General features: G+C 36.3%; 1 protein-coding gene across 2 annotated transcripts in view; it reads left to right on the forward strand.

The window, feature by feature from the left end:
* Positions 1-7,058, forward strand: part of BHMT2 (betaine--homocysteine S-methyltransferase 2) — a 34,950-nt gene extending 27,892 nt beyond the window's left edge. For both annotated transcript variants that reach the window (XM_056824801.1, XM_001367487.4), the window contains one exon: positions 6,775-7,058. In XM_056824801.1, coding sequence (XP_056680779.1) covers positions 6,775-6,856 — 82 coding nt within the window. In that variant the 3' untranslated portion in view covers positions 6,857-7,058. The remainder of the gene's footprint in view (positions 1-6,774) is intronic.
* The last annotated feature ends 8,185 nt before the right edge of the window (positions 7,059-15,243 follow it).

Below are 15,243 nucleotides of genomic sequence, written 5' to 3' on the forward strand. Positions count from 1 at the left end.
CTTTATGTTCAAGTCATTCACCCATTCTGAGTTTATCCTGGTGTAGGGTGTGTGAATCTTAAAAATTCTTGGACCCTACTTCAGAACACTTGGTTAAGACCATTCCCCATTTTAAACAATGAAGGGACTTAGATCAGGAATGTGAGACCTCTACTTCACCCATACTTAAAGCATGCCTTAGGGGAAGATAAAGTTGTAAACTCCTTGCTGAACAATGAAAAGCACTTAACCCATACTTATAGTAAGGCAAAAGCCCTTAAGCTGTGCCTATTTTTAGATCTAATACAAAAAGGTGCTAAGTACCTATAAAGGTCAAGCAACTTGTAAACTTGCAAGGAGCAAAGAGGTGAGAACTTACTCAGAGGTTTTAGTCTACTTAGGTATGAATTACTCAAAAGTTTAGTCTACTCAGGTGTGAATTAAAAATGGTCTGTCCTTTGGAAAACATCTACTGTGATTGGTAGGTGTAAGAACTTAGGGGAGGTGACATAGGAGAAAATTTGCTTTAAAAAGGAGCTCAGAAAGGGCTCTGGGAAGCATTCAGCTGGAAAAGTCAGCTGGAGATTGAGCTGGGAAAAGCTGAATTGGAGGAGGCAGATGGCCAAAGCTGCTTGATTGAGCTAGCTGAAGCTGAACTGGTGTCTCTCTGAACACTAAAATCTTGCTTTGGACAGATCTTGTGGTGAGTTGATAAAAAACTGACTAATCTTTCTATTAGGGCTTCAGTCTAGGCTGGTCTAGCCCTTTTCTCATTATTTCCTTTTACTCTCTCTCTCCCTTTCATTAATTCCTCATTAAAATCTCTATAAAACCCAGCTGAATTTGGGTATATTTCATATTTGGGAATTTTTCCCTGGCAACCACTTTATATTTTGATTTAAATCAAGACACTGTCTTGAAACCATATTTCTGGGGTCACAATTTAAGCCAACCACTCTTTTAATTGTTACAGTTTATGGCTCCCACTATTTTATTTGCTACAGGTGTGAGGTGTTGATCCAAGCCTAATCTCTCCCACACTGTCTTCCAATTTTCCCAGCAGTTTTTATCAAATAGTGGATTTTTCTCCCAAAAGCTGGGATCTTTTAGCTTGTCATAGATTGTCTTGCTAAGGTCACTTACCCCAAGTCTATTCCACTGATCCTCCTTTCTGTCTCTTAGCCAGTACGAAATTGTTTTGATGAACACTGCTTTATAGTATACTTTGAGATCTGGGACTGCAAGGCCACCTCCCTTTGTATTTTTTTTTCATTATTTCCCTGGATATCCTTGATCGTTTGTTCTTCCAAATAAACTTTGTTATTGTTTTTTCTAATTCAGTAAAAAAGTTTTTTGTAAGTTCAATGGGTATGACACTAAATAAATAGATAAGTTTGGGTAGGATGGTTATTTTTATTATGTTAGCTCGTCCTACCCATGAGCAGTTAATGTTTTTCCAATTGCTCAGATCAAGTTTTAGTTGTGTGGAAAGTGTTTTGTAGTTGTGTTCGTATAGTTCCTGTGTTTGTCTTGACAGATAGATTCCTAAGTATTTTATATTGTCTAGGGTGATTTTGAATGGAATTTCTCTTTCTAATTCCTGCTGCTGAGATGTGTTGAGATAAATAGAAATGCTGATGACTTATGTGGGTTTGTTTTGTATCCTGCAACTTTGCTAAAGTGGTGATTACTTCCACAGATTTTTAGTTGATTCTCTAGAATTCTTTAAGTAGACCATCATATCATCCACAAAGAGTGATAGCTTGGTCTCCTCATTGCCAATTTTAATACCTTCAATTTTTCTTTTCTAATTGCTACTGCTAGTGTTTCTAGTACAATGTTAAATAATAAAGGTGATAATGGGCATCCTTGTTTCACTCCTGATCTTATTGGGAATGCATCTAGTTTATCCACATTGCAGATGATGTTTGCTGATGGTTTTAGATATATACTGTTTGTTATTTTTAGTAAAGATCCTTCTATTCCTATACTTTTTAGTATTTTTAGTAGGAATGAGTGGTGCATTTTGTCAAAGGCCTTTTCTGCATCTATTGATATAATCATGTGATTTTTCTTGGTTTGCTTGCTGATATGGTCACTTATGTGGATGGTTTTCCTGATATTGAACCATCCTTGCATTCCTGGTATGAATCCCATCTGATTATAGTGAATAACCCTCCTGATCACTTGCTGGAGTCTTTTGGCTAGTATCCTATTTAAGATTTTTGCATCTATGTTCATTAAGGAGATTGGTCTATAGTTTTCTTTCTCTGATTTTGACCTGCCTGGCTTTGGAATCAATACCATATTTGTGTCATAAAATGGATTTGGTAGAACTCCTTCTTTGCTTATTATGTCAAATAGTTTGAATAGTATTGGGATTAGCTGTTCTTTGAATGTTTGATAGAATTCACTTGTGAATCCATCAGGCCCTGGGGATTTTTTCTTAGGAAGTTCTTTGATGGCCTGTTCAATTTCTTTTTCTGATATGGGATTATTTCAGAATTCTATTTCTTCTTCTGTTAATCTAGGCAATTTATATTTTTGTAAATATTCATCCATATCACCTAGATTGGCAGGTTTGTTGCCATATAATTGGGCAAAATATTTTTTAATGATTGCTTTAATTTCCTCTTCATTGGAGGTGAGTTCTTCCATTTCATCTATGATACTGTTAATTTGATTTTCTTTTTTTTTCATTTTTTATTAGATTGACTAGTACTTTGTCTATTTTGTTTGTTTTTTCAAAATACCAGCTTCTAGTCTTATTTATTAGTTCAATAGTTCTATCACTTTCGATTTTATTAATTTCTCCTTTAATTTTTAGAATCTCTAATTTGGTTTTCTTCTGAGGATTTTTAATTTGTTTGCTTTCAAGTTTTTGGATTTGCATGTCCAAATCATTGACCTCTGCCCTCCCTAATTTGTTAATATATGAACTCATGGATATAAATTTTCCCCTGAGTGCTGCTTTGGCTGCATCCCATAGATTTTGAAAGGCTGTCTCATCATTATCATTTTCTTCAATGAAATTATTAATTGTTTCTATGATTTGTTCTCTAACTGATTGTGTAATTACCAATTAATTTTTGATTTACCTCTCCATGTACCCTTACTAATTATTATTTTTATTGCTTTATAATCTGAAAAGGTTGCATTTGTTATTTCTTCTTTTCTGCATTTGTATGCCATGTTTTTATGGCCTAGTATATGGTCAATCTTTGTGAATGTACCATGTGCTGCTGAAAAGTAGGTGTATTCCTTTTTGTTCCTATTTATTTTTCTCCATATATCTATTAACTCTATTTTTTCTAAGATTTCATTCACTTCTTTTACCTCTTTCTTATTTATTTTTTTTATTTGATTTATCTAAATTTGATAGTGGTAGGTTTAGGTCTCCCACTAGTATAGTTTTACTATCTATTTCCTCCTTCAATTCTCCTAGTTTCTCCATTAGAAATTTGGGTGCTATTCCATTTGGTGCATACATATTGATTAGTGATATTTCCTCATTGTCTATACTCCCTTTTATCAGGATGTATTTGCCTTCCCTATCCCTCTTAAACAGGTCTATTTTTATTTTGGCTTTATGATGGCAACTCTTGCCTTCTTTCTATCAGTTGAGGCCCAATAGGTCTTGCTCCAATCTTTAATTCTGACCTTGTGAGTATCTACCTGCCTCATGTGTGTTTCTTGTAGACAACATATGGTGGGGTTTGGGGTTCTAATCCACTCTCCTATTTGTCTATGTTTTATGAGTGAGTTCATCCCATTCACGTTCAAAGTTATGATTGTCACTTGTGAATTCCCTAGCATTTTGATATCCTCTCCTAGTTCTGTCCTTTCTTCTTTTGCTATATCCTTTTAAACCAGTAGTTTACTTTCAACCAATCCCCCTAATCCCCTCCCTTGATATGCTTTCCTTTCTGGTCCCTCCCTTTTTGTTCCCTTCTTGTTTTTTTTTTAGGGTCTGTTAAGTTCCTTCCCCTCTCTCCTTCCCTCCCTTTTTGTACTACCTCCCCCCTTAGTTTTAGCTTCTCACTTACCCTAGGATAAGATAGAATTCAAGATCCTAATGGATCTAGATGCTCTTCCCTCTCAGAGTTGATTTCACTTAGAGTAAGGTTTAAGTATTATCTATTAGCATTCTCTTCCTCTTCTTCTTATATGAGTATTCTTCCCCTCCCCTTCCCATGTGTATCTTTGTGTGAAAAAGATTATTCTATTTAGTTTATTTCTTCAAGTATCACTTGGTACCCTCTTTGATTCCCTCCCACCCTTTTTCTTTCTTTGCATAACATCTTCTATCCCTTAATGCCCAAATCTTTTCCTATGAGTGATTCTTCTGATTACTATTATAATGAATACAGTTTTTGGGAGTTAAAAATTACCTTTTTCCCATATATTAATATATGTAATTTGATCTAATTGTAGCCCTTAAAGAAGAGAGTTTGAATACAAAGAAAAAACATTTTTCTACTTTTCCCTCTTTTTTCTTATTTAACTTTTCATGTTTCTCTTTCTCTTTGTGTTTAGATATCGAACTTTCCACTTAGTTCTGGTCTTCTCTTGACAAATACTTGGAAATCTTCTATTTTGTTGAATGTGCATACTTTCCCCTGGAAGTATATAGTCAGTTTTGATGGATAGGTGATTCTTGGTTGAAGACTCAGTTCTCTTGCCTTTCTGAATATCATGTTCCAGGCCTTGTGGTCCTTTAGTGTGGAAGCTTCCAGGTCTTGTGTGATCCTGATTTGTGCTCCTTGGTATCTGAATTATCTGTTTTTAGCTTCTTGTAGAATTTTTTCCTTAGTTGAAAGCTCTGGAATTTGGCAATTACATTCTTGTGAGTTGTCTTTTGGTGGTTGTTCTATGAACTCTTTCAATGTCTACTTTGCCCCCTTGTTCAAGAACATCAGGGCAGTTTTCTTGGATGATTTCTTGTAGTATGATGTCAAGATTTCTGTTTATTTCTGGCTTTTCAGGTAGACCAATGATTCTCAAATTGTCTCTCCTTCCTCTGTTTTCATGATCTGTCCCCTTGTCAGTGAGATATTTTATGTTTTCTTCTATTTTGTCAGTCTTTTGACTTTGCTTTATTAATTCTTGTTGTTTTGCAAGATCATTAGTTTCCAGTTGCTCAGTTCGGGTTTTCTGCTTTAACCTTTTGATTTTCAGCTATAATTTTTTGGTTTTCAGCTTTAATTTTTTGATTTTGTGATATAATTTCTTGATTTTCTTTTTGAACCATTTCCCACTTATCTTGCCAGAAGGCTTCTATATTTTTGATTAGCTCCAATTTAAATTCTTCCAAAGCTTGTGGACAATTTCCATTTCTTTTGGAATGTTTTGGAGCATTTATTTGGATTTCCTCTTCTGCTGTCTCCTCTGTAGTCTGTATTTTTCTTCCATAAGAACTATCCAAGGTCAATCCCTTCTTCTTGTTTTTCTTGGTGTTGGGAAGTTATTCCTGGGCACTGTTTACCATAACTATGATTGTTGTTCCTTCCTTTTCCAGTCAGAAATCTGAGTGAGGAGGGTAGGCTCTCTGTGTATGGAGCTAAGGAGCAAGGCTTTTGCCTGAGGCAAGCTCTTGAGTCTCCACTGCTGCATTGCCCTTCTGGGGGCGCCCAAGGTCTGTGTTCCCCTGTCCACTTGCCGGGGTTTTGAGTGTAACTGGTCTCAGGGGTAGGTCCTTGGTGGTCTTAGTCAGCTCCCAAGACCTAGAGCTTCCCCTTGCATGTTCCAGAGGTGCCCCTCTCTCACTCTTTGATTCTGGTGCATGCTGGCTATAAGCTCCCAAGCTCCCCCGCCGGCCCGCTGGGGTTTTGAGTATAACTGGTCTCAGGGGTAGGTCCTTGGTGGTCTTAGTCAACTCCCAAGACCTAGAGCTGCCCCTTGTACATTTCAGAGGTGCCCCTCGCTCACTCTTTGATTCTGGCACACGCTGGCTCTAACTCTGGCTCTGTAGGTGAGGTGGGGGAGGGTAGATCAGCTCAAATTTGGGTGGGAGCATTTTCACTCCCTTAATGTGTGGAAATGCTTAGATCCCACATACCTTCAATGCTGCACCCTACTGTAGAGTCCCTTTGTTCTTATGAGAATGGTTTTTGGGGATCTTTTTAGGTCTTCTATATCAGTGGGTCTGAGGAGGAGAAGTGTCCCACATCTAGACTGCCACCGTGCTTACCTGGATGTCCTACATATAATTTTTTTTAATTTAAGTAAAAAAAAAAAAGAATCCCTGTTTTGTAATCTTCTTTCTCTGTAAACAGGGATAATTATTAACAAAACAGTCCTCAATTGGCAAGAAAATTGTTAATGATAGCATTTTATTGCAATAACTAAGATCTATGAGTACCATCATGCTATTAAAATTTACAGTGTGCATAAACCACCAAATTTTGGAAAATTCAAGTAAACCTCTCTTGCTGATAGTTAATAATAAAAGCAACAAACTAAATAAACTGTGACAGAAAACAAACAAAAAATACAATTGATGTGACCTTGGGAAAGTAATTTCATTTTCCTGAACTTCAGTTTCCTCATCTTTAAAAAAGGGGAAATGAGTAAGGAATCTTCAAGATCATCTCCCAAGTATGTCCTCCATTAATTCATGTGCTAATCAATATTCTCAAATAACAGACATTCATTGGCTTCAGTCACCTTATAGTACAACAGTTAGTGTATAAAATTATTAAGTATGAGGACAAATTGGCTTATTATGGCAGTTTGTTTACTTGAATTTTTGTTCTTTAGTTCACAACTCTTAAGTGAGACTTTTCCTTTCCACAGGGCACAGAAAGAATACTGGAAGAATTTGTTGCCAGCTTCAGGAAGGCCATACTTTCCTTCTTTGTCAAAACCAAATGCCTGAGAAAGAATGCCAAAGGAATAACTAAGTTATAATAACAAAAAGAGGTCCTTCATGAAGACTTCTTTGACCACGTTAGCCCATATGAATTATGATCTTTTATTATTGTTTAATTATTCAAAAGGCTTGACAAATTTCTCCTGAATCAAGAAGTCAAAGAAAATTGTAAATTACCTGCATTAAAAAGTACTTATCAATGGCAAAACATGGCTTTAATTCCTTTTCTTTTTTAAGTTTTAGCTGTGGGCAAAGCCAAAGAAGAGGGAAGCTAGATGATACAGTAGATAGAGCACTGGGTCTAGAGTCAGGAAGACCCTGAATTCAAACTCAACCTCAGACACTAAGTGTATTACCGTGGGCAAGTCACTAATTCCTCCTTACTTCAGTTTCCTCATCTGTAAAATAAGCTGGAGAAGGAAATGGCAAATCCTTCAAGTATCTTTGCCAAGAAAACCCCAAATAGGGTCAAAAATTGGACAGAACTGAAATGACTGAATAACAAAGCCAAGGAGATAGGCAGATATGTAAAAGGCCTCAGAGGTGTCCCTGAAGTCCACCCACAAGCCCATTGTCACAAAAAAGGGTTTTCTCTTCAAAGAGAAAAACTCCTTTCTCCAAAAGAGATTTGGGGGTTACACAAGTATTTGCATAATTATAAAATTTGGAAATTGCCAGAAAGCAGTAGAGTTCAAAGAAAAGAAATCTCTGATTAAACATTAGTTTGTAGTATTAAGAAGGAGGCAAGGAGGGCATAGGTTTTTGTGGGAGAGCTGGGGTGGGGGTGGGGAGTCCTAGTATTTCCAAATACATTCCTCCTTTTCTAAGGATGGACATTGAATGGGGGTAAGAATGGAGTGCCCTTCTCCAGAACTGGTACTGGAAGATCAAGGCAACTTTAAAAAAAGTGGACTTTGTAAAGTGGAATTGTTCAGAGTGAAATAGGGAAAACAGCAGCTTCTGCTATGGGTATATAGTGGGGGGGAGGAGAACATGAAAAATTAAGGAAGAACCTGAAAGGACCATCTGTGCTGGGTGCAATGGGATTTGTAATGGATGCCCTTGCAGTGGTGACATGATGGGAAGTTCATTATATCCAGTTGCTGCCTTTCATCCTGTCTATATCCCCACGTCTTAGCCATCCTCTCACTTAGCCCAACCCCTGGTCATCAGCAGCAAATACTATCAGAAGAAAGAGTATGAATTACTACTCTTCCTCCCACCTAAGACCCTACCAATCAATGTGACATATGGAAGAAGAAGCAAGGAAGTACCTAAGTAACCATTGGTCCAGAAAGGAAAATTAAAGCCACTTTTAGAGATAATTTGCTTTCTTGTGCTCTAGAAAACACACCAGAAAAGGAAATTGAGATAGAACTGGAATGTTCATATTTTACATGACAAGAGGTGGGAAGTGAAGGGAGAGGAGTCTGTCCTCCCTTTGCTGGGCCTCCTAACTTGTGTTCTCCCCCACAGTGGTTAGAGAAAAGAGGTGGGGAAGACTGACTTGCTTTATGATTTGTTTAATGTTAAAATTTATCCAGTTGGCAAAAGAGTAAGAGACAGAACCAGCTGTCTTTTCTCCTAGATAATTAATAATTTGTTATTTGCTGGCTTGGTTTTTGTCCAAAGGTTAACCAGTTTACATTGTCCTCTTTTAAAAGAGTCAGAGAGAGAGAGAGAGAGAGAGAGAGAGAGAGAGAGAACTTTCTGCATTAATTATTCATATTTTAATGAAGAAAAGTTCCAATTATTAAATCTTTAACAGTAGTCACTTGAAAGGGTAGGGATGTTCCCCACCAATTAGTATAATAATGGAAGGTCTGAATCTGAAATGAAGGAATGGAAGGAATTAATCAAATATGTATATAAACTAGGTACCAAAAATATAAAAGAACAAAAGATCAAGAATATCAAGGGAAATAATGGAAAAAAAATATAAGGGAAGGTGTCCTAGCAGTACCAGATCTTAAATTATACTATAAAGCAGTGGTCATCAAAATAATATTGTACTGGCTTAGAGTCAGAAGGGAGGATCAGTGGAATAGACTTGGGGTAAGTAATCTCAGCCAGACAGTCTATGATAAACCCAAAGATCCCAGCTTATAGGACAAAAATCCACTATTTGACAAAAACTGCTCAGAAAATTGGAAAACAGTATGGGAGAGATTGGGTTTAGATCAATATCTTCATATCCTATATCAAGATAAATTCAGAATGGTTGAATGACTTGAATATAAAGAAAGAAACTATAAGTAAATTAGGTGAACACAGAATAGTATACTTGTCAGATCTTTGGGAAAGAAAAGATTTTAAGACCAAGCAAGAGTTAGAAAAAAATAAAATAATGTTTAAAAGTTTTTTAAAAGTTAGAAAAAATTACAAAGTGTAAAATAAATAATTTTGATTACATTAAATTAAAATGTTTTGTACAAACAAAATCAATGCAACCAAAATTAGAAGGGAAGCAACAAATTGGGAAACAATCTTCATAACAAAAACGTCTGACAAAGGTCTAATTACTCAAATATATAAGGAACTAAATCAATTGTACAAAAAACCAAACCATTCCCCAAATGACAAATGGGCAAGCAACATGAATAGGCAATTTTTAGATAAAGAAATCAAAACTATCAATAAGCACATGAAAAGTGTTCTAATTCTCTTATAATTAGAGAAATGCAAATCAAAACAACTCTGAGGTACCAACCCACACCTAGCAGATTAGCTAACATCACAGCAAAGGAAAGTAATAAATGTTGGAGGAGATGTGGCATAATTGGGACATTAATGCATTCCTGGTGGAGTTGTGAATTGATCCAACCATTCTGGAAGGCAGTTTGGAACTATGCCAAAAGGGCTTTAACAGACTGTATTCCCTTTGATCCAGCCATACCACTGCTGGGTTTGTACATCAAAAAGATAATAATGAAAAAGACTTCTACAAAAATATTTATAGCCATACTCTTTGTGGTGACAAAAAAAAAATGGAAAATGAAGGGATGGAGCTCTGTGGTTGTGTCTCCTTTCATTCTGTCAGCCAATAGTGTGTGTGTACAATCTCACATTGGCAAATTAGTGCAAGTGGCAGTGGTGTGCTGCATTTCCATTGTGTACAGTATGGTATTCATCTGAAAAAATTCCATGATATAACAAAAACTCCAGGATACAGAATTAGATTTTATCTTTTTTAAAACTTGCGATAGTGAAGCCGCAATAAGTGAACTGCAATATAGTGAGGGACAACTGTACTTCCTACTTCTGTGTCTCTGGGAAAGTCACATAACCCCTGTTGCCTAGCCCTTACCATTCTTCTGCTTTAGAATCAATAAACAGTATTGATTCTAAGACAGATGGTAAGGGTTTAAAAAAAAAAGAATAAAGGGCCCCCTGAGAAAGTCCAAAAGCCATGGAGAGGACATCAATCAGAGTCATGTAATAGTAGCATTCACATTGGACCAATTTAGGCTCCTAGGAGCTTTGTTGTTTCTAGCATTCTGACCTGACCTGACATAGGATCTTGGAGATTTGGTGAAAAAACATACAATTAAATAGCTTTTAATCATTCACATCAATTAATATGTTAAGTTATAACTATTAATAGTAAGTAATAGTTCTAGTTATTAGTTGATTGAATAATAGGTACTGATAATCAATAATCACGGAATCAAAGGAAATAGATCATTATAAAATAATTGTAGAGATAGAATCACATGTTAACTTTTACAAATGATCAGGGTGTTAAACCATGCTATATGTATCTGCATCTCACTGACTCCTATGATTAACATGCTCACATTAAAGTCTGTTTTGCTCAGAAGAATTTCTCCCAGTTTCAAACTAGCCCTCTGAATCCCAAAGATTCAGGGTAGGGGACCTGGCTCCAAGAGATGGAGGTCAGTAAAAAAATCCCAAGACCAAACCAAACCAAGATGATCATTCTCTCAAAAATGCAGCAAAGCCTAGCCCTGGCACAAAGCTCCAAGTCAGGAACTAAGACTGGAGAAAAAATAAACCAAAGAAAACAACTAGTAATAATAATATCTAATATTTGTATAGTGTTTTAAGTATTTGCAAAACATTTTATACACATTATTTAATTTTATCCATACAACAACCCTGAGAAAGAAAAAGCATAAATAAACATAGAAGAAGGGCAAGAGGGACAGGCATCAAATAAACCTCATGCCAATCTGAAATGGACAAAGGAGAGTTGAACACACACACACACATACACAGAGTCTGACATGGAAATAGATCAAACTCAACAGGTAAACAAATAGCTAAAAGGTTATCTTTTTACCTAAAGCCCTTCCTGATACTACTTAATAGCAGTGCCTTCCCTCTGCTAATTATCTCCAGCTTAGCCTGTATTTATTTGGTTTGTACATAGCTGTTTGCATATGGTCTACCCCATTAGACTATGAGTTCCTTGAGTTGCTTTTCTTTGTGTCACTAGCATTTTTTTTAGAAACCCTTACTACCTTCTGTCTTAGAATTAATACTAAGTATTGGTTCCAAGGCAGAAGATCAATAAGGGCTAGGAAATGGAGGTTAATTGACTTGCCCAGGGTCACACAGGTAGGAAAGGTCTGTGACCACATTTAAACCTAAGTCCTCAATATTGTAGCTTCTAGACTCTCCTCCTACCAGCACTACTCAGAAACCTTTCCTTTCCTTTTCTGGGTTGACTCCAAACAAATGGGTCACTCTCTCCTGATTCCAAAGGTAAATACAAATGGAACAAATGCATCACTCATTGCATCTTACAGCACAAATCAATTTTATGACGAATCTGTGTCCTCAAGGACTGACACTTTCAGGTTGAGGAAGTTAGAGATAATAACTGAGAAGATCCTGTAGAGGAAGAGATCAGAATGCATGGTAGGGACAGCTAGGTGGCTCAATGGACAGAAAACCAGCCCTAGAGTCTGGCGGTTCTGGATTCAAATCTTGCCTCAAACATTTCTTAGCTGTGTGGCCCTGGGCTGGGCAAGCCACTTCACCCCAATTACCTAGCCATTACCACTATTCTGCCTTGAAACCAATATTTAATATTATTTCTATGACTGAAGGTAAGATTTTTAATTTTTTTTAATATTAAAAAAAAGAATACACTGTAAACAAGAGAAGTTCAGTAATGAAGGGGACGAGTTATGAAGCTGAAAGGACCACAAGAGGAAGACCACAAGGAAAGGAGGAAGTGTTTGAAGTATGTAAGTGAAAAACTGTAATGACAATAAGATGGAGCTAATGATGAAATCTTGAATTCATTCTACAATAGTAAATAAGTAATTCAACAAGAAAATTCAATTGAACATTTCTATAAATGCTCTGTGCATTAAAAAAGTCAATGTACAAGAATATTCATACCTACACTCTTTGTGGTGGCAAAAAATTGGAAAATGAGAGGATGTCCATCAATTGAGGAATGGCTGAATGAATTGTGGTGTCTGATGGTGATGGGATACTATTGTGTCCAAAGGAATAATGATCTGGAGGAATTCCATGTGAACTGGAATGACCTCCAGGAATTGATGCAGAGTGAAAGGAGCAGAACCAGGAGAATAATGTACACAGAGACTGATACACTGTGGCACAATCGAATGTAATGGATTTCTCTATTAGTAGCAATGCAATGATCCAGAACAATTGTGAGGGACTTATGAGAAAGAATGTTATCCACATCCAAAGAAAGAACTGTGGGAGTAGAAACACAGAAGAAAAACAACTGCTTGATTACATGGGTTGAGAGGGATATAACTGGGGATGTAGACTCTAAAGGATCACCCTAGTGCAAACATCAATAATATGGAAATAGGTTTTGATCAAGGACACATGTAAAACACAGTGGAATTGCATGGAATTGCCTGTCAGCTACTTGAAGGATTGGGAAGAAGGGAGGGAAAGAACACGATTCTTGTAACCAAGGAAAAATATTCTAAATTGTCCAATTAAATAAAATTTTCAAAAAAAAAAGTCAAAACATTCCTTACTAGAAAGGAATTTACATTCTACTTAGGGAGGGGAGACAAAGCAAAGGAAAAGTCTGTGTACATCCATCCTTAAGAAACCACTGCTAGGCCCACAGGGGCTGAAAGGCTGTTCTCACTTTCTAAAGGACCCTTAGATGACAAACTATTTAGAGCTTAGATTTTAGGTTCACATCCAAGATTTCCAATATATATATATATGTATATATCTTCTCTTACTAAAAGACTAAATCTCTTCACTACTATTACTACATGACTTGAAAGAGAGTCTCAAAACTCCCACATGGTTGATCGGAACCAGAAAGGTCAACTCTGATCATAGTTCATAGGATGGCTTTCATTATACAGAGGAAAAAAAATAGAATGTGATTTGTAGAAAGAGTAAAGGGTCATTGGGCTAGACAAGCAATTATTTGAATTTTCTGCCCTCACTTGATCTATACATGTCATGAGTACTCAGTCTTCTTCCTAGAGCTATTATTGTCCTCTACTCACCTCAACCAGACAACTCCTACTAATATTACCCTCATTCTTCAGCATGTGGCAATGAATATTTCTTTTTCCTGCAAGTGAATTTTCTCATAATTTTGATGCCAACATCTTGAGCCCACACCCAACAAGCAAATCTTGATTTGACACTTTGAGATACAGAGATTCAAAGACATGGTTCCAAGTTTGGTCATTTAGATGCTTGGTTTTAATGGCTCTCAGTAAAGAAAAAAATGAAAAGATGGCATACAAAGAGAAAGGTAGATACAAATGGAAGAAATGCATCACTTACTACATTCATTAAATTACAATACATATTTTTCAGTGTATTTAGGTGATGCAGTGGATAGAGTGCTGGCCTGAAGTCAAGATGACTCATATTTCTGAGTTCATCATTTACTTACCATGTGATTCTGGGCAAGTCCCTTCATTCAGTTTGCCTCCGTTTCCTCATCTGTAAAATGAGCTAGCAAAGGAAATGGCAAACCACTCTAGCATCTTTGCCAAGAAAACCCCAAATGGAGTCAAGAAGTGTTGGACTTGAATGAAATTACTCAACAACATACAGTATTCACTCCAGCAAATTAATTTCTTGGCTAATGGATGGACAAATTCACATCTCTTCTAATCCTGGACTGGACCAAGTAGATTACTCAGGATTTTACTCCTGCCTTTCTGATTTCCCAGTAAATTCTGGCATGGATTCTAACTCCAGGACTTCTGATTGTCCTTCTCCTAACCTTTCAAATCTCACAAGTTCATAGATGTCTCCATTTCTTCACTCTGAAACAGGAAAAATTAGGAAAATAAACACTGATAGAAATAATAGCAGGGCTTTGTACTACTTACAAGATATATGGTCTTATTGGGAATCTGAAGGACTAAGACCTCTCTTGCTAAGCCCAATCAGACAGGAAAGAACAAATCTTCAATCCTATGGTTTTGATCATTTTTTAAAGGCACCTGCCTATTTTGTAAGGATTAGTTTAACCAAAATTGGATATAATTCATAAACCCACTAAACCAGGTACATGAAATCTTCGATACATTGTAATATGTTGAAAGAAAACAAATTAATAAGAAAGCCACTCTCCACTCCTCTGGGTTGTAGAAATCTTATTCCTGCTCTTCATACATCCTCATGTGCTGTATGTGAAGTATGATTGTCTGATAGATCAAGAGAGAATATGTGTCACATCACACATTAAATATTAATAGAACTGATCTATGTTCTATTTGATATACATTTAAATAGATATATAAGTAGAAGTTCTAATATTTTCTTTTTATACTCCCAGTATATTATCTTATATACTCCTAGGATCTGAATACCCCACTTTGGGAGCCTCCAATCTAATCTAGTGTTTCTATTTCATAACTGAGAAAAGTGAAGTCCGGAGAAATGAAGACTTGCTCAAGGAAACATAAAACTGTAGTTTAAAAAAAAATCATTTTGCACAGATTTTGAAAGCTAAAATATGTGGTCATTAGAGTGACTTGTTAAATATTAAATATAATGAGAAAGTAATTTAAAAATCATGTGCACTGGAATATACTAAGAATATATGTAGATGTACTTCAGAATAAAATAAAAGTTTAGGGGGGTTTTGCCAACAGGAAAATGAAGTGATTCCCCCTTTTTTTTTCCTTCATAAAATGGAAGATTTGTAAGTAGAACAACCAAAGGAAACTGGCTGAAGCAAGCTCATTCCAGTTCCCCAGTAGATGTTGACTGTGGATTAAAAAATAAATAAAGAAATGAAAGCCAGCACAGTGAACTTTGATAAAAGTTGTCTCACTGATAATGTCAGGGGTTGAACCCTGCCAATGGTTTCGTGAAAACAACCTACAATGATTTGAAGAGATGAGTTGAAATGAGAGGTGAAGGTTAGTTGACCAATAAGGTTCCTG

This window comes from Monodelphis domestica, chromosome 3, assembly GCF_027887165.1.
Source record: "Monodelphis domestica isolate mMonDom1 chromosome 3, mMonDom1.pri, whole genome shotgun sequence".
Lineage (NCBI taxonomy): Eukaryota > Metazoa > Chordata > Mammalia > Didelphimorphia > Didelphidae > Monodelphis > Monodelphis domestica.